The 18240-nt window shown below is 38.5% G+C and overlaps 1 protein-coding gene across 7 annotated transcripts in view; it reads left to right on the plus strand.

Moving 5' to 3' along the window:
- The window catches only part of Nav3 (neuron navigator 3), a 219292-nt gene extending 201430 nt beyond the window's left edge, over positions 1-17862 (plus strand). For 6 of the 7 annotated variants that reach the window (XM_027392445.2, XM_027392446.2, XM_027392448.2 and 3 more), the window contains 6 exons: positions 2406-2560; positions 5710-5781; positions 6375-6571; positions 7460-7578; positions 10771-10974; positions 14917-17862. In XM_027392445.2, the coding sequence (XP_027248246.1) occupies positions 2406-2560; positions 5710-5781; positions 6375-6571; positions 7460-7578; positions 10771-10974; positions 14917-15036 (867 nt within the window). In that variant the 3' untranslated portion in view covers positions 15037-17862. The remainder of the gene's footprint in view (positions 1-2405; positions 2561-5709; positions 5782-6374; positions 6572-7459; positions 7579-10770; positions 10975-14916) is intronic. The other variant, XR_004772196.1, reaches the window with a different exon arrangement.
- The last annotated feature ends 378 nt before the right edge of the window (positions 17863-18240 follow it).

Consider the following 18240-nt stretch of genomic DNA (forward strand, 5'->3'; position numbering starts at 1 on the left):
TGGCTTGGATGGTAGACATGAATTGAGCATCATTAACTATGCCCATTCTCTCAATTTCAAAGTTTTCTTTCAACCTTCATGTGTGTTCTATCATCAAATTATATTTAGAAATGGCAGATGAGGCCCATATCAGAGGTCCATCCTCATCCATTAACCTTTACCATAACCACCTTCCTGACACCTCAGGATCCCACAATTTTCCCCTAAAAGTGTCCCTCACTCTTTTGTCAGTTTTATCCATTCACATCATGGAAAATAGGATCTCTCTTCATAATTAAAATCTAGCTCAATTATAATCCTCCAGTATTTTCTGTTGGGTTTCTACAGTCAATCCAAAATATCACACTTTTCCTGTTTAGAACAATAGTGTCCCTTGGCTTCAATAGTCTCAGCATCTCTTGGCTCATCTCTTTTCTCCTTATGCAATGTACTTTCTACATTGCAAAATCATAACTCTACCTGATTCTCATCCCATGAATATTACATATGTCTGTGTGGTCACCAGGAGATGTTGCATGCTCTTACCTACCATTTCAGATTGTAAACTTCCTTTTTAGTTATTTACATACATTTCTCTTTTACAAAGCTCACTCCACTTGTCTTTTGGACATCATATTTTTGTATTTCTGACTTTGTATATTCCTGTCTTTCTACATGGGAAGCTCTTCTCTCATTTTTAAACACCAAAATATTCCCCAACCATAAAAAATTAGTGAGAAGTACTTCTGCTACTTGAGTCTTTTCCAGAGGCTGTAAATAATCTTTACACATTGTAAAGCAAAATATATGAAAGTAATGTAATTTTATCTCAATTATAGTTATGTATGCATTGCCTAGCTACTTTGTAAATAATAATCTTCTGGAATGTTTTTAGTTTTATTAGTCATTGTGTATTTCTTTAGATAAATAAATTGCTCCCTCCTACTGACAGCCAAACAAAGGTATCAATGGTCCATAGGTCCACTCTTTTCTACGCTACACATTCCAATTCCCTCTTCATGAATCCAGTCTCTTTTTTTCCTTCCATCCCTTTTCACACACCACGACTGTGCACTGTATCCCACTGCAACAGCAGCATCCTTATTATTTCCTTAAACATATCTTACAGTTGTACTTTCTAACTTTGGGGAGAGGGAGTTGTTCTCAATATTTTAAACATTTTTCCTAATATTTTGTTGTTCAAATCTAGGACAGGTTTCTTTTAAATCTCGGTGTGGTGTCTTATGCACAGCACTTTCTGTATGGTATTGTGATGTTCTTTACTGCTCAGGTTGTCTGCTCATCTGATGGATGTTCTTGGAACAAAGAAACTGGTCCTTGAGTTCTCAGTGCCAGTGTATCCAGCACATAGTAAATTCTTGATAAAGTGTGTTGAAACAATGAATAGTTTCAAACTTAACAGAGTTTTTGCTTACTATCCAAGATTCCTCTAAGGCTACTTCCCTATGAGCCCATCAGGAAACTGGAATGAATATTACTCAATGCCTCTGCCATGCCCTGCATTGCTTTATCCACTCTGCTGTTGGTTCTCTCACTTAACTTCATAGATAGTGTGAGGAAGTATCTAGTGTGTGGGGGGCATATGTTTACCTGACTGCCAAAAATTGGGATCATGGAATTGTTTTAACCCTGAGCAAGATTTACAAATTGAAAATGGCATTATAAATATGCAAATATTATGGAAATGTTCTTGCTGATTAGGATAATTCTAAGGAACCTAATTTTGCTTCTGACCTACCCATCTGTGAGAACTGTCAATCAGAGAACTGGTTATCATATTTAGGTTCAAAGTTATTAGACAAGAATAATGCATGAAAAATAACTAAGAAGCTCAAGAAAATGCTAAGCACTGTTGTTAAATGACCCTGTGAAATATAAGAAATGGTTTCTTTGTTTACAATTACAGCAGTCATCTGTAGGTTGTAAATAATGTTCTACTTTGTTGTTGTTGTTTGTTTGTTTGAGGACTAGAGATGAGCTTTTACATACAACTCAGATAAATAGTTCAAATCAAAATGTTGAAAGTGTATAAGGAAGCTAAAAGTTGCCATTTTGGCTTTAGTCTATAACTGAAATAACTTGGGTAAAAACCTACTTTATTGGAATATCAAAAACCAAAGACATCTGATGTTTATAGCTTACCATGAGAGTTCCCATCTAGAACTCATCTGGCTTTCCTTCTGAGGATGAACCGCTGAAATACACCCGTGTCTTCAGTTTTAGATCACCCACTTTCCTGTCCCTCTTTTGTTTAAAATTTCCAGCCTCTGAATTTGAAATGGGCTTTGTGCATGGTAATAATAAAAAGAACATGAATGAAGGACACAGTATGCTAATCCTAAACATGTGAATTGCTTGCATTCGGTGGAGACGCATCTCTCTTGTATTTGTTCTGTCTCTTTAAGGAATTGCAGCAGTATCTTGCCAACCTGGCTGAGCAATGCAGTGCTGACAATAATGGTGTGGAGCTCCCTGTTGTCATAATTCTAGATAATCTTCACCACGTGGGCTCTTTGAGTGATATCTTCAATGGTTTCCTCAACTGTAAATACAACAAATGGTAAGCTCATAAAAATAATTGGAACAACCATGTTTAGAAACGGCAATGCCATTTACTTCTTTGTGCCTTTTTGTGTTTTAAGACGTGTAGTAGGGATTAGAGAGGGCTCAGATAACAAGAGCTCTAGCTGGTCTTCCAGAGGTCCTGAGTTCAACTCACAGCTACTGCATGGTGGCTCACAACCATCTGTAATGAGATCTGGTGCCCTATTCTGGTCTGCAGGGATACATGCAGACAGAACACTGTATATACATAATAAATAAATCTTTAAAACAAAACAACAACAAAAAACAACTTGTAGAAGCTACCATTAGTGCAAGAACTTCTAATAGTATCCTAAATTTCCATAGAATCTGTGTGTGTACTTTAGGATACCTATCATCCACAGCTATGTCCCCTGAGAGGGCTTTTGCTTTGTTTGTTTGTTTTGTTTTGTTTTGTTTTTTCTGAGACTTTGAGACAGGATCTCATTATGTTAACCAAGTTGTCCTCAGTTTCACAGTAATCCCTCTGCGTCAATCTCCCCATACCACTGCACCTGGTCTTTGGGAACTTTTATGGAAGTGTTACATCTTCTTTGATAATGTTAGTTTCTGTAGACATGCTGGAACACCAGTGTGGATGGTGGGATGGTCAGATTCTTGGAATAGGGAATGTGATAGCCAGAAGGATATTTTAAAGCTGTCTATTCAGTCCCTACCAAAGTATCATTTCAACTTTTCTGGAGAGATGAAGTTAGTTCACTCAGATACTCCAATAATGTAATGCTTTATTATCTAAAGTGAAGGGACATAAAATAATATGAAAACCCACATGTTCATTGGAGCATTGTCTCTAAAGACATAGAGAACACAATATAAATGGCATTAGCTGTAGTAGTTTTGGTATTCTAAATAATCTTTGCTAGTGATAAAATACTATAAATTGATTATCATAAAATAAAGGTAAAAGTGGGAATCAAATCTTACTGCATGATTAAGAAGCTTTAAGGAGGCTGGAGAGATAGCTAGGAAGATTTGTTGTTCTTACAGAGGACCTGTAAGATCCCCAGTACCCACAAAAAGGCTTACAATGGTTTAACACTTCAGATCTGGCACCCACTTCTGACATCCATGGGCAGCAGACACAGTTGGGGTATGCCAACATACATGAGAACAAAACACTCATATACTTAAAATAAATGAATCTCATTTAAAAAGACTCTTCAAATAACTGAAAAATAGCAAGTTTTGGGTATAAGCTCAAGAGCTATATTAGCCTATATGGGATGTGGTGGCGCACTCTTTTAATCCTAGTGCTTGAGAGGCAGAGGTGGGCCTGTCTGTGAGTTCAAGGCCAGCCAGGTCTACATAGTGAAATACTCTCTCAAAAAAAAGTAGTATAGAAGAGAGAAGACCAAAGTGTCCTTTGCGAAAAACTAAGGTCCAAACTGGAGAAGAAAAAGAAGCCTTGCCTCAGTGCTAGATCTCCAGTTGGACTCCCCAAAAGAACTTGCATTCCCATTATTTTTGTCACTTTCCAATTTAACATTACAAACGTTCCCTCTTAAAGCCTACTGTTAAAATAGAATAGTGTCTGGTTTTTTTAATTATAATTCTGAGACATCCCAGAGACCTGCATTGGCAGAGGTGGGTAGAGCGGGTGGTGAAGTTCAGGTCCTAAAGAAGTGTGTAGTCTGAGGCTTGGGATGGGGGGACACGGGGAGGGGAGGGGGGGGAAGGGGGACAAACAAGATCTGAGAGTGAATCAGAATGGCTACCAGTGAAAGACCCCCCTGAGGCTCAGGCCCCCAGGATCTCCACCCAGGACCTCAGCTACCCCAATCACCAGGCAGAGGCGAAAACTTGATGCAAACAGCATGAGGCTTTATTGCAGTTGTTTAAGGAGCTAACTCCATGTTAGCTGGGACCTTTCATCCACCCACCATGGCAGATGACTGGGGAAAGACTTTGAGAAGCCAGGAGATAGTGATCGTATAGGACAGCGTAAGGGGAGTGTCTAGGGGTACGCACAGGCTCAGGATTGGTGTGCCTCCAGGCTTGGAGGACTTGCCCTATGTTGATTGGCCAACTGGTTGTTATGGCCCACAGGCTCTCCCAGGGTGATTGCTATGCTCTGCACATCATTGCTGTGCACTTGTCCATAAAGCACACTCAGAGCTGTAAAGCATAGCACTACCAGCTAACTTCTGATTGGTTCCTTGCCATGAGGCAGGCATCTGACCTCCTAGTGACTGAGGCAAGATCGGGCAAACGCGTGTTAGGCTGTTATGGCTGCCGAAATGGGGAGCTGGTCCCTTCACCAGCAGCATTTATTTGAAAAAAGACTACACCTTTTAGATCATATAGTTGCACATGGGACTAAAAGGGAGACAAGAAGCATTTGGTCTGGGGTGTGGCTTGAGATCAGGGGCTGAGGAATCTAGCATTGACCTTGGCAAAAGGCACCAGTCATATGTTAATGAAGGGACATGAATTCTTCTTGCTAAAGATAAGAAGAATGACTGCTTTATTAAGCAGGAACTTTCCTCAAGCCCTCAGGGAATGGAGACCCTGATCCAAATGCCTGACCTTGGAAAAGGACTTCTGAAACAAAATAACTCCTCTATAATTTAAGAGCAATTTTCATTCCCCAAGGGGTATGATGCAGCATTCACACTGAGCTATTCCCTAATTGTGTCCCTTTGTGTCTTAGTCTTACTCTATGGGCCTGTTCCCCTCGTACACTCTCAAAAGGGAGTTAATACTTGGACTCTTACCCTTAATGGCCTCAGGCTCTGGATTGTAGACATTCATCCTTGAGATCAGGTGTATCTAGTAAATCTCTTAACTTTCCTGTCCTTGGTGTAATTAGGAGGGCCCAATGGCATTCTTAGATCTGTGGTGGTGGGCATTTTTTCTCCCAAATAATTATTTTGTTTAGAGAGGCTACCATTGTACACAATTTCATACTTTACCAATGTTCACACAAAACTTCCCAGAGGGAAAGGTATTAATATTGAGAATCATTAAAAATGAAAGCAAAAAGGTTCTGGAGAAGTGTGGTCTGCAATATCAAAATGATGGAACATTGGTGCCAGCCAGTCCATGCCAGAGAGACACTTGTCATCTCTTGCGGGTCTAAATGCCCCATTCTCTTCTTTTTTCTAGTCCTTATATTATTGGAACAATGAATCAGGGAGTCTCTTCATCACCAAATTTAGAGCTACATCACAATTTCAGGTAAGGACTTGAAAGACTGTGGGGGGGGTGAGCGTGTGTGCGTGTGTGTGTGTGTGTGTGTGTGTGTGTGTTCGTGCGCCAATCTTGCTGGCTGTGCTCTTGTGTGCATGTGTTGTTGGTTTTTTTCTAATCAGAAAGATGGCTGTCTTTCCATTTGGTTGCTGACAATCCTGCCCACAGCAACCCATGTTGTGGGGATAATTCTCACTTCTCCTGGCACTCTTTTTCAAGCAGACATTCTGTGATCTTTAAACTGTAATCAAACACTTTTCTTTTCCTGCTTACTACTTGCCTGGCTAAGATAGAGCACCCTGCTTCTGAGTAGAGACTGTGAAGAAAGCTCCTATTTCAGCCCACTCAGCATGTGTGCATCCACTCACTCTCAGGAACATAAGATGCTTGGAAGCTAGGAAGTAAAATTCACCTTATTATAACTTTAATGATAATAGATTTTCCTAAACGCTTGCAGCATCAAACTATGGCCATTAATTAACATGGGGACATTAGTGCTTTATAATGCAATGAAAATTACTGTGGGAATAAATTTTGCATTTTGCAAAAAGATATCTGATTTTTCTTTTCTTTTTTTGTAGGTGGGTATTATGTGCAAACCATACAGAACCAGTGAAAGGCTTTTTAGGCAGGTATCTTCGAAGGAAACTGATAGAGATGGAAATTGAAAGGAATATACGCAATAATGACTTAGTCAAAATCATTGATTGGATTCCTAAGACATGGCATCATCTCAATAGCTTTTTGGAAACACATAGTTCTTCTGATGTCACCATTGGTGAGTTCCAAAATTAAAATATTCCATTTTTCAGGTACTAAGAGCATTGCATAAAGGTAGCCATATTAGATGGTGAATTATCAAAGAAAGGCAGGCTTTTCTAAGCTCCCAAAGATTAAGACATTCTTTTCCTTTCTAAAACTGTCTTTCTTAGTGTTTAATCTACAATTATCTCATTGTATCTGACAATTATGGAGAGTAAAATTAAGTTTGAAATAGGAAAGTATCCAAAATTCAGAATACCAATCCAAAGAAAAAGTACTCAGAGTAATTTTTTATGCCTAAAAAGAGCAAGTCACATATTTTATCTATTAGCTCATTCAGATGTGGCCATGAGAGAAGACTTTAATTAAAAATAATGGACCTCTTATTAATAAGTTTTGTGTTTCACATTTTTCTCAAAAGATAAAACTGAATTACCCTCTTTTGGGGGGGTGCACAGTGGTATTTATTTTTCCATGCCTTCTTAAGTTTCACAGGCAGAGTGTATTTCCCACTTCCATCAATCATCAAAAATCCTCAGCTACAGGCATGAATTACATCTTCAGCTCAGAATATCTAGACTGATTCCAAGTCTGCAAATAATAGCATTTTGTGATTAGCAATTCATTTCTGTGTAACTAAACTTTACATTGTAAAAGGACTGGATTGTAAACATCACTATTTCTCCTATTTTGTGTTTTATCTTCCATTGATGTTTCACTTTTAGGAAAAGCAAGAGGGCTGGAGAGTTGACCTTCTATAAACATGTTTTCATGATGATTGGGCTGACCAAAGTAGAATTTTCTAGGAGTATATGTGTTATGTTTCTCCAAAATGTCTCTAAACATGTGTTTGGATTAGTAAAAGCAATGCTTCTGAAATATCCTATCATTTGTGTCTTCTCAGGTCCTCGGCTTTTCCTTCCGTGCCCCATGGATGTGGAAGGTTCTAGGGTGTGGTTCATGGACCTTTGGAATTATTCCTTGGTACCTTACATTCTGGAGGCAGTGAGAGAAGGCCTTCAGGTAGAGTATTTGACTTGTATTGTTGTGTAGAGAAATGATGCAAAAAAGAAGAAGAAGAAGAAGAAGAAGAAGAAGAAGAAGAAGAAGAAGAAGAAGAAGAAGAAGAAGAAGAAGAAGAAGCAGCCGCCAAACCCTCATTCTTTTAAGAGCCAAAGCATTCATTAATTTGGATATTTATGCAGAAAACCAAAGTAAAGAGCAACAAATGTGCAGCATACTCAAGGCTGTTGTGTATGTCTGTACAAAAGGAGCTCTCCCAACACTATGCATTGAAGGCCAAGATTGTTGCAATGGGTGTTGACAATGTTCTTGTTAAATGGGTATTTAATTACACAGTTATACATCTTAGGACACAGATTAGTAAGTGGACCCAAGGGGGAAAAATGGCTTTAATTCATTTTGTGGTTCATGGATTTTCAAAAAACCATTGTGCTGCCTACAATATCAGCTGGTCTCTCAAATTTCATTTATTCAAAAAAATCATATTATCTTTTATACAAACTCATTTATATTAAAGAAGTTTATTTTTGAATTAACATTTAGGTGAACTATTTGCCCTCCAGCTATAGTTTCCATATTAATAAACTACTATCCTAGTCTTTATATGTAGACTAATATTTCATATTTGCTTGCTAACAAGTCAAAAGTAACAGAAGCCTTATGAGCTCCAAAGCAGTGATGTAGAAATTGCTTACCTTCCATAGATTCTATTTTTGAAGAAACATGGACTTTTTTTTTTAATAGTACAGTAAATGATATCTGTTAACCTCTTCTTTGAGCATTATAATTGTGTGACACTTCCATTTGGGTGAAAGTCAAAAACATTTCAGTAATCATAATCTACCAAACAGAATTTATATGCCTCAAGCTTATTGCTGTGGCTCCTGATAATTTGATACTAGGTTAGCCTACAAAGCCAAATAAGTTACCTTATAGATGTAGAGGCTCAAATTGGGAACCAGCACATAAAAAAGGCGAAAAGAGTACATTTTTAATAGATGGACAGCTCTTGTTCAAGTTGAAACCTTTACTATATGAAAGATTTCAGATCATGGGAATCTTGGAGGGCCCCATCTGTGACCTCCAAGGCAGAGAAGGCCGTAAGTCATGACTTTGAAATTACTAGTGTCAAAGGACCTTATCTCAAAGGAAATGATTCCTCTCTTCTCCATTTGGAGTAATGGAAAAGGAAAGTCATTTTTGGATGAAGACTGGTGCTTTGCTGGGGACCATCTGGGGGATGCTCTGTGACACATGTTCTGTTTGGAAAGGATGCTACTGACACACACAATCTGAGTTTTTCTTCTAGTGATTCCATCTTTCTTGAAATGTCAGTGATCAAATCAGCTCTTTCTGGGTGTTTAGATTTCTCTTCTTATAGTATTCACTTTTTTGTCTCCTGTACCCTTGCCATCCTAGCCAGCTCTTTAAAATGGCTGTTCATACACCTCAAGTCTTTTCAGGTCAATTCTAGACTTGCAATTAAAAAAAAATTCTTCTTTTAGATTTACTTATTTTTATTTTATGTGATGAGTATTTTGCCTAGATGTATGTATGTGCACCACATACATACCTCATGTCTTTGGAAGCCAGAGAAAGTGTCAGTTACCCTGGACCTAGAGTTAAGGAAGGTTTTAAGTTGCCATTGTCAGTGCTAGGTATCGAACCTGGCTCCTCTGTAGCCACTGAACTCCTAATCACAGATACCCATCCCTTAAACCCATAAACACAAACTTTTAAGACTTGTACATTGCTGGGTGGTGGTGGCACATGACTTTAATCCCAGTACTGGGGAGGAAGAAGCACATAGATCTCTGAGTTTGAGGCTAGCCTGGCCTACACAGTGAGTTCCATGACAGCCAGGGCTATACAGAAAAACCCTGCTTTGAATTTCTCCCTCAAAAAGAATTGTACATTTTGCCTTTTAATTAGTTGTATACCTATATCTTTACTTTTTTACCTTCTATTAAGTAGATTTTAGTTGAGACAAAACTTCCTGTTCCAAAATGAGAGCTATTTTTTAAAAAATGATGAAAAACAAGTAATCTTCAGATTTCTACCTCTGTCCCTGAGTCCAAAAGGAATATAGGGACCTAAATAATTTTTGCTGTATCTTGATTCAAATTTTAAATTTAATATAAATGTATAGATTTTATGCATTATTTATAAATATAATATAATATATATATAATATATATATATAAAATTTCTGGAGAAACCTACAGGTGTTACCATGGACGTGTATTCCCAATACCTATGTTTTTCTTTTGTCTCACTGAACCACTAAAAGCATGCATCATCACCCAACAAGCTGAAAACTGTCCTCTGAGGTCATGTCTCTAGAGTGCCTGGTGACCAAAAAGGTCCTTGGTGGCACAGGTCACAAGAGAAAAGAAAGTACACTGTTGCCTCCTTCTAAGTTTAGCTTTTCTTTCCTTGTTCTCTCGGCCTTACACCTTGTTTACAAAATCTTGCCTGTCTCTGTCTCCTCACCATGCCCTCTTCAATTTCACTTCAGCTTTGTTTCTAACAGAGAAATTCCCGGGTCATTTTCTCTCCTGTATTCTTCTAACACTACTTTCTCCCTTGTCTTGCATCTCTTTCTTGTATTGTGGTCATCATTTTCCATAGATTCTTACAGAATTCATAATTGGGTTTCCATTTTCCCCCTCGATTCTCAGTATTCTTATTTATAAATGTATCAGAAGTGTTCCAAAGGGAAGCAATGGAATTCTGGGAGCAAGGGATGGTTATTAGAGGGACATGCTTACTGAAGTACAGTGAATGGACAAAAAAACCTCCTTCATTCGTCATCTTTCTAAAGCACATTGTGGTAGAGAACTCCCTTTATTGTAGAAACAGGTTTTGCTTTCCAGGTCTTGTTTGTCAACCTTAAGGATTTTTGCTTGCTTGTTTGTTCCCCCTGGGTTTGTGAAGTTATTAGTAAAAGCAAATGTGTACAAGAATGTCTGTATTTCCTTATCATAAAAGTCCTTCATGCTTCCCCCCCTTCTTACAGAATTGTGAGGTCTTAAGTGAGCTTTGTAGATGTATGTTTGTTTAAAATCTGGAAAATTGTCTTGAAAGATACACCGGAACTGGATGTGAAAATTCATTTTTCATCACCTAATTAGCAGTCACACTTTTCCCCCTGCCTAATAGAAATGATGTTTGCATGTGGTAACCTTTTAGATGTATGGGAAGCGTGCACCATGGGAAGATCCGTCTAAGTGGGTGCTTGAAACCTACCCGTGGAACCCCATATCCCTGCCTCAGGAGGGCCCAGCATTACTGCAGTTGAGACCGGAAGATGTTGGCTATGAGGGCTGCACAACTTCGAAGGAAGCCACAACGTCAAAGCACATTCCCCAGACTGACACGGAAGGGGACCCCTTGGTAAGCATGTCTGATTATTCTTGTTTTGTCCTATGTCAATGTAGTCATTAGCATTTAGCTATCAGTACCAAAGACCAGTTACTACAGGCAGTATATGAAACCAGCCTGACAAGATGAGCATTCAAACTGTTGCCTTTAGAACAATTTCCCTGGTTGAAATTCTTTAAAAAGCAAACAAAAAACAAAACAAAACAAAACAAAACAAAAAAAATGAAAAGACATACAAACTAACTTATTTGTCAAAAACAAAGTCAGAAACCCTGAACTGGTTCAAACTGTTTAACTATAATTTTTCTCTGATTATACATTAATGTGTTGATATTTAAATAATAAGTGTTTTAATTGTCATGACAATCCACTATTTAAGAAAAAAGTGAAGTTTACCTATAATTAAAATACAATCAAATGTACACAGAACAAACCTAATCAACTAGCCTAACTAAATGCACAGTTAGCCTTCTGTTTCTTTCAGTGTACCAGAGCATACATCTTTGTTCAGATTCAAAACCCAGATCCTGACAGAAATAATCTCCCTACCAGGATTTATAATTTAGTTTAGATTGCAATGCAGTTTTGCTATCCTTCAGGGGTTATACAAGATTTATTTATTTTATATAATTTATTTTATATATACTTTATATAATTTATTTATCTATATTATATAATATATATGGGGTGTGTGTGTGTGTGTGTGTGTGTATACACTTATATAATTTATTTATTTTAATCCTTCAGGGATTATATAAGAGTTATTTATTTTTATGTTCTTCAGTATTTTCCTGCATTTATGTCTGTGTGAGGGTTCCAGATCTCTTGCAACTTGGGTTACAGATAGTTTGTGAGCTGCCATGTGAGTGCTGGGAATTGAACCCAGGTCCTCAGGAAGAGCAGTCAGCACCCTTAACCACTGAGTCATCTCTGTGGCAATCAAAAAGGAGGTAGTTATACCACTTTCCTCATTACACTAGTGCATATAATTTTAGTTTTAGAAGCACCGCAATAGTTTAAGTAAGTGTACAGAACTCTAATATATGATATTATTATGTATTAAGTACATATCATGATTAGGAATAAAGACCTCTTTTTAGTACTTTGTACTGTGATAGCATTCTACTAGTGAGAACCTCAAGAAGGAACTATTGCCTTGCATGCTTAGTGACAGAAAGTATCATCTAAAACTGACCCTCAGGTTAGATATATTCTGTTGTGAACATACATGTGTTGTCTCTGTCTTTGTTTCTGTGTATTTGTATAACCCCTGAAGGGTAGCCAAACTGCATTGCAGTCTAATCTAAATTAGAAATCCCGGTAGGGAGATTATTTCTGTCAGGAACCTGGTTTTGAATCTGAACAAGGATGTATGCTCTAGTACACTGAACATTAACATCAAAATGAAATGTACAGGCACCATCAGAAATGTTTAATGTTGACATATGTGTGCTGAATGCTAAGATCTGGCTATCATGGTAGGTGTCATCATTTAGGATCTTAAGTCCACTAGTGACATAAGACATGTGCCTGCATAAACTGCATGAGATTCAGGACACTTGGTGGGCAACATTGTGAGTCTGTTAAGGGACTTCACAGATGGAACGGTTGAGCTGGGTGTCAAAACAGGCATTGGCGTTGTTCACAGCCATGCAATGCAGAACCTCTCAAGTCATGGAAATATCACACAAAACACTGTCAAACAGCACAGTGAAAATGAAGAGTTAGAGGCTGAGTACCAGTTGGTCAGAAGAATTAAAATGATAGACGTATCTAGCTGTTAGATCTCATGGAGCCATTTTACGTTTATGGGTAGTTAAAACTTTATCACACAGACAGTGGAGCATCAGTTGGTAGTTTTCACTAGTGTTTATCTGTTTGGATTTGTAGTTGCTTAAGATCATTCTAGTAGCAGAGCAGCCAACAGAGCATGGAGCTGGGGTAACTGGCAGAGCTTCAGCTCCTGAGTGAGATCAACTTAAAAGCATGTTAAAGTAATAGGCATTATCTTGACTGTGAGCATAGGGAGGATGTATCAGAAACCAGGGGAAAATGATGTGCAGAGAATTCGGGTTGATCACAATGACAACAGAGTCCTATGTAAACTCACCTTTTTCTAATATCCTTTTTATTACAGTGTATAAAACAACACAGCCAGAAGCAGAGTATATCTCTTTGTGTTTATTACAGATCTGAGATTGGGAACTGATGCTGATTGAACCTAATATAGAGCACCATTTCCTTTTATTTATTTTATTTCACGTATATGAATATTTTGCCTGCATGTGTGTGTGTGTACCACATGTGTGCCTTGTGTCCACTGGGGTCAAAGGGTAATGTATTTTCTCTTTTTAAGACAGGAGGGTGCTCAGACACAATTCTCTTTTATAAACCAGCTATAGTCAAATGCTTAAGTTTCCTGACATTATCCCCAACCATTTTCATCTAATACCCTTGTGTAGGTGGTTTAATACATTGTGGTAGTTAAGATTGAAATGCTATTGAAAAATGCCCTGAAAATTATCAACATGATTTCAAAATACTCTATAACCACAGCCTCTTTGTCAAAATGGCATTCTTGCTGGAATTGATGATTACCAGTTCATCATTTATTTCACAAACATTTATTGAACATACATTTTATACTGACATACAAATAGTCATAGCCTGACTGAAGACCAAGACATCTTCTTTTAGACATCTCTCCCTTCTCTATTTCTCTGAGTTGAAAGATAAAGGACAACTTTGATTGTTGCAAAAAGTACTGTGGTTAGCATTTGGCACTAAGCAATATAAAGTTTATTGTACTGTAAGAAACCCTCAATAAGAAAACAAGTGTCTGACCCTCGTGAAGACAGGCACCAATTACCTTGTGCCTTATGAAATTGTTGAGCCATCGATTTTCCCAATCTGCTTTTAAACATTCTTTTTTCCTAGCTCCCATCTTTAATAGTGGAACTGCAGATCTATTGAAATCCAAGCCTTTTATTTTATAATACATAGGAGAGCTGCCTCTCTCCTCAGGTGCTCTCATGCACAAGTCCTCTCTACTGGAACAAATGCTACCATTCTCCTGTGAAGTTGAGAAGCCTGAGAAGGCTGCTATTGTTCCAGAAGGTGGATTTTGTTCTCAGTGATGTATCCATCATATTTCAGCCAGAACCTCAGTGACAGCAAACACTTGACAGTGATTCTTTCCTTCTCCCTCTTCAAATACTCATGGTCTGCTTCCTCTGGTTAACCCCTCTGGAGGTCAGCTCCTAATCAACAGATGGTGTGCTTTGTGCAGCAGCTGGCTTCATTCCACTTTGTCCCCTGCTACTCTCAAGGGACAGAGCTTGCAAGTCTCTCTGTCTTTCTCTGTCTCTGTCTCTCTGTCTCTGTCTTTGTCTCTGTCTCTGTCTCTCTCTCTCTCTCTCTCTCTCTCTCTCTCTCTCTCTCTCCTCTCTCTCTCTCTCTCTCTCTCTCTCGTGTGTGTGTGTGTGTGTGTGTGTGTGTGTATGTGTGTGTGTGTGAGTGTGTGTGTGTGTGTGTGTGTGTGTGCGTGTACATTCATAACATTCATGACTTTCACTTGCTGTTCACTGCTCTCTGCTTCTCCCAGCCAAAAAGCTGGGAAGCTTGGCTTGCTCTCCAGCAACCAACCCAGATGTCCAGCTGTGATAGTTTCCTTTCCAGTCTCCCTGCTGGAGCAGTATCGCTTCACAGCCCCAAATAAAAGAGTTATCTTAGGGCCCTATTTTGTTCTTCTGCTTTAGAGCTGTAGTCGTGTCTGAGAGAAACAATCCAGGAATCAGGTCGGTGAGCGAAAACCCATAACTGTCGTGTGCATTTAATTTGGAAGGGATGAGAAGAGATGACAGTTCCCTGTGATGGCTCAGGGCCCTGCTCATTCTGGGGGTGGCTGGCTCCGTGCATAGTAGCTCACAAGGATGTCTCTTTCTGTTTCTTCAGATGAATATGCTAATGAAACTCCAGGAAGCAGCCAACTACTCGGGCACACAAAGCTGTGACAGCGATAGCATTCACCACCGCGAAGACATTTTGGATTCCTCTCTTGAATCCACCCTCTAATGGATGAAAAGAGTTAGGCAAAGGACAATGCTGTTCAAAGATGTTTTAAAAGAAAGGTATTGTCACTAAACCACTGCCAGTATGAAAGTCCCCTGTCCAGGGCCCTGACCCTGAGTCCAGAATTGTGGCCTCCAAGGAGGCAGCAGAATTAAGTTGGAACTGCCAGGATGCTAAATTGAAATTGGAGCTTAGTTTATTTTATCCCTAGGCATTTTGATAACCATGGAGTTAGCGAAGGCTCCATTATGTGACTGGGAAGGTCCCTAACAATGGGCAACTGAGTAGATTTCACATGGGATAGCAGGCCAGACTTTATTTTCTTCCTCTTTCAAAGTTTACAATACAGGACTTTTTTTTTTCCCCTTTCTTTTTTGTGCCTTTCTTTTGTTTCCTCTGAGGGGCTGCCCTCCTCAGGAAGGTCCATTCTTCTGATCCATGCAACCGCCTTTGTACCACATGGTGCTGGTGACAGGGCTCCAGTAGTGTCTGTGTTGTGTGCTCACTCCATTGCAGAATGAATCTGAGGCCAGTCCTCTCTGTAAGCACAAAGGGAATTGTGCAACCACCAGAAAAACACTACTGTGGCAAATGGGAAGGGCCAGGTTCCTTCTAGCCATTGTGCTCTCCTGAGGTGTGCTACCCTCCTCTTAGTGTTTGAGTCATGGGTTTTATAAGGTTGTTTTTACCACAGTGGTCTTTTCAAACCACCTGCCCACTCCCTGAACCCAAGTTTTATACCAATTATTAGTCAACACTGACAAAAGGCTTTTTTAGGGCTTTGTTTGCGCCTTTTCAGTGAAAGAAGGAACATTTTCTATGGTGCTGTCTCACTGCCTTAAAACAGATTTCTCCAACAGTTTAACAGTTGGTTTCAATCCTCAACCATTGCTAATTCCCACTGTCTCTTCATTTACAACCAAGCAACACACCAGTTAATACAGCAGCCTCATTCCTATAGATTTTTTTTTAAAAAAAAATTTATTTTTCTTGAAGAAATGGATAGGAGAAAGATCAGTATTTTTATCTTATGAATAAAGAGATTTCTTTGCCTATCCTGAAAATCATTGGAGAACCCTAAAACCCCTCTGTGACCATCACTTCAAAGCAGAGACATGTGGCTTCCTCCCACTCAGTTCTAAATGAAAGCATTTTAGAAGGTGGGAGATGTCTAATTCGGGTCCAGATGAACTCCAAGAACTGGATTCAGCACGAGCACAACTATTTGGCTTTCCTTCCCTTGTCCTTACCTTTCAAAGACAAACGTTAGTTTTGACGCATGTTGTTTTGATCACTATTGTTGTACATGAGACATTCAGCATTAAAGAACACTAATGCAGTCAGTCACTGTGGAAGAGGAAGCATTTATACTGTACAAGAAGGTTAGATTTGCACAGTCTACTGGGTAGGTATTGTAAATAATGATTTTTCTTTTCAAACTTGCACAAAAATCAAAACAAACACAAACAAAATTGTATTTTATCCTGTTGGTGTTAAGAGGTGTTCCACTTGCTGAGATTTCCTGTATGTTGCAAACAAATACAGAATGCAACCCCTCAAAGCTGTTATTATCTGGTGTGTTTGTCCTGTACTTACAAGTTGTTGTGACAATGCAGGAGCTATCTGTCCTAGAGTGAGCATGCTTCCGAACTATACACGAGGCCAGTACATTTTTGAATAAGTAACTGTCTGAAAGTACATCTCTTGTGGCAGGCAAAAAGACAGTGCCTGAAAACTAATCAGTCACTGGCAAAGTTACACCACCCACAGAGGACGGGTTCAAAGTTTATTAAGGTCTATGCCATGGTATAGAAGAAACTCTGTGCGCCTTTTGGGACATGTTATTGGTGCTATCCTCTGTGACCATCGATGGGTTGGTTTCTCTAGAACAATATTAACAACACAAGGTATCTCTGCAGATTTCAGAGTGTCACTAAGTGTGTAGGTCCTTATACGGTGCTATTGCCCGGAGGGAAATCAGACTGAGTTTATGCACACAGAATTGTCACTCTGACTTTGAAGCCTCAACTGTAGATCAAATCTGTCATGCAACATCGATGTATGTAGCTGGATGAGTGACTAGTTGCCCTTGTATGATATGCCATCTAAGGAAATTGCTAATCTTTCCCTGCCATTTCGAGAGACACAGTCAACACATGAGCATACACACAACTCCCTGCAATACATCCCAGTAGGTACGCCTAGTTTACAACGTAAACTAGTTTGTGAAACATTTGTCTGTATACATTTTATATTTTGTACATTTTTGGGTGTAACATATCATGTAAATAGGCAGAATCAGTGAAAGAAATCACCTGAGAAGTTTTGTAGTCTTTGTAAAGCCCCAACAATAAGTATTTGGTGTCAATGGACCTAACTGGATGATGTATTTTCTATTGGTTTATTGTTCCTCTAGCTTGTAAACCAGCTTGCATATATTTTTTTGCAAATGTGCACCCTGTATCTGTCTAAATTATTACTTTGCCATTAAAGTGGAATTATTTATTGACAACAAGGTGTGGTGTCTATGTATGGGGAAATTTTGAGTAATTATATGTAGGGACATGTCAGGCTTTAAATGCTGCTTGACTGTTAACATGTCATCATTAGGGATCTGTGTGAATCTATATTTTATAAGCATCATAAGAAGGGCTCCAAAGGTTCAAAGTAAATAAATGAACTACATGCAGTATATATGTAGCTCCTAAAGTGAAAGTTATTTATTCAGTGAATATTTTTGAAAATTCTGAGTGGTATTCAAATATGCCTGGATGACAAAATACAAACTAATATAAAAATAAAATGTCAATATTCACTGAGTTAAATCAACTCATTATGTGTTTCTTTGTTTTTATTCCATCAAATTCTCTTTTGACCTTTTAGTCCTTATTTAATGATTTAAATGATGATTTAAAGCAAAAGTAAGTCAGTGTGTGTGTGTGTGTGTGTGTGTGTGTGTATGTGTGTGTGTGTGTTTGTGTATGTAAAGAGTGGGAGAGAAGGAGAGAGAGAGGCAGAAAGAGTTCATAAAATGTGAATAAACTTCCTTTAAAATTGTAATTTCTTTCAAAATAATTTGGACATTTCTTGAATCCTAGCAGTAGGATGTATATTTGGTTGTTTTCTGGTTTTTAATTCTAACAGATAAAGTGCTTGTATTACTTATCCATGTTAGTTATAATCAGTGTCTTTACTTTCATAGTCAGT

This window comes from Cricetulus griseus (genome assembly GCF_003668045.3).
Source record: "Cricetulus griseus strain 17A/GY chromosome 1 unlocalized genomic scaffold, alternate assembly CriGri-PICRH-1.0 chr1_0, whole genome shotgun sequence".
Lineage (NCBI taxonomy): Eukaryota > Metazoa > Chordata > Mammalia > Rodentia > Cricetidae > Cricetulus > Cricetulus griseus.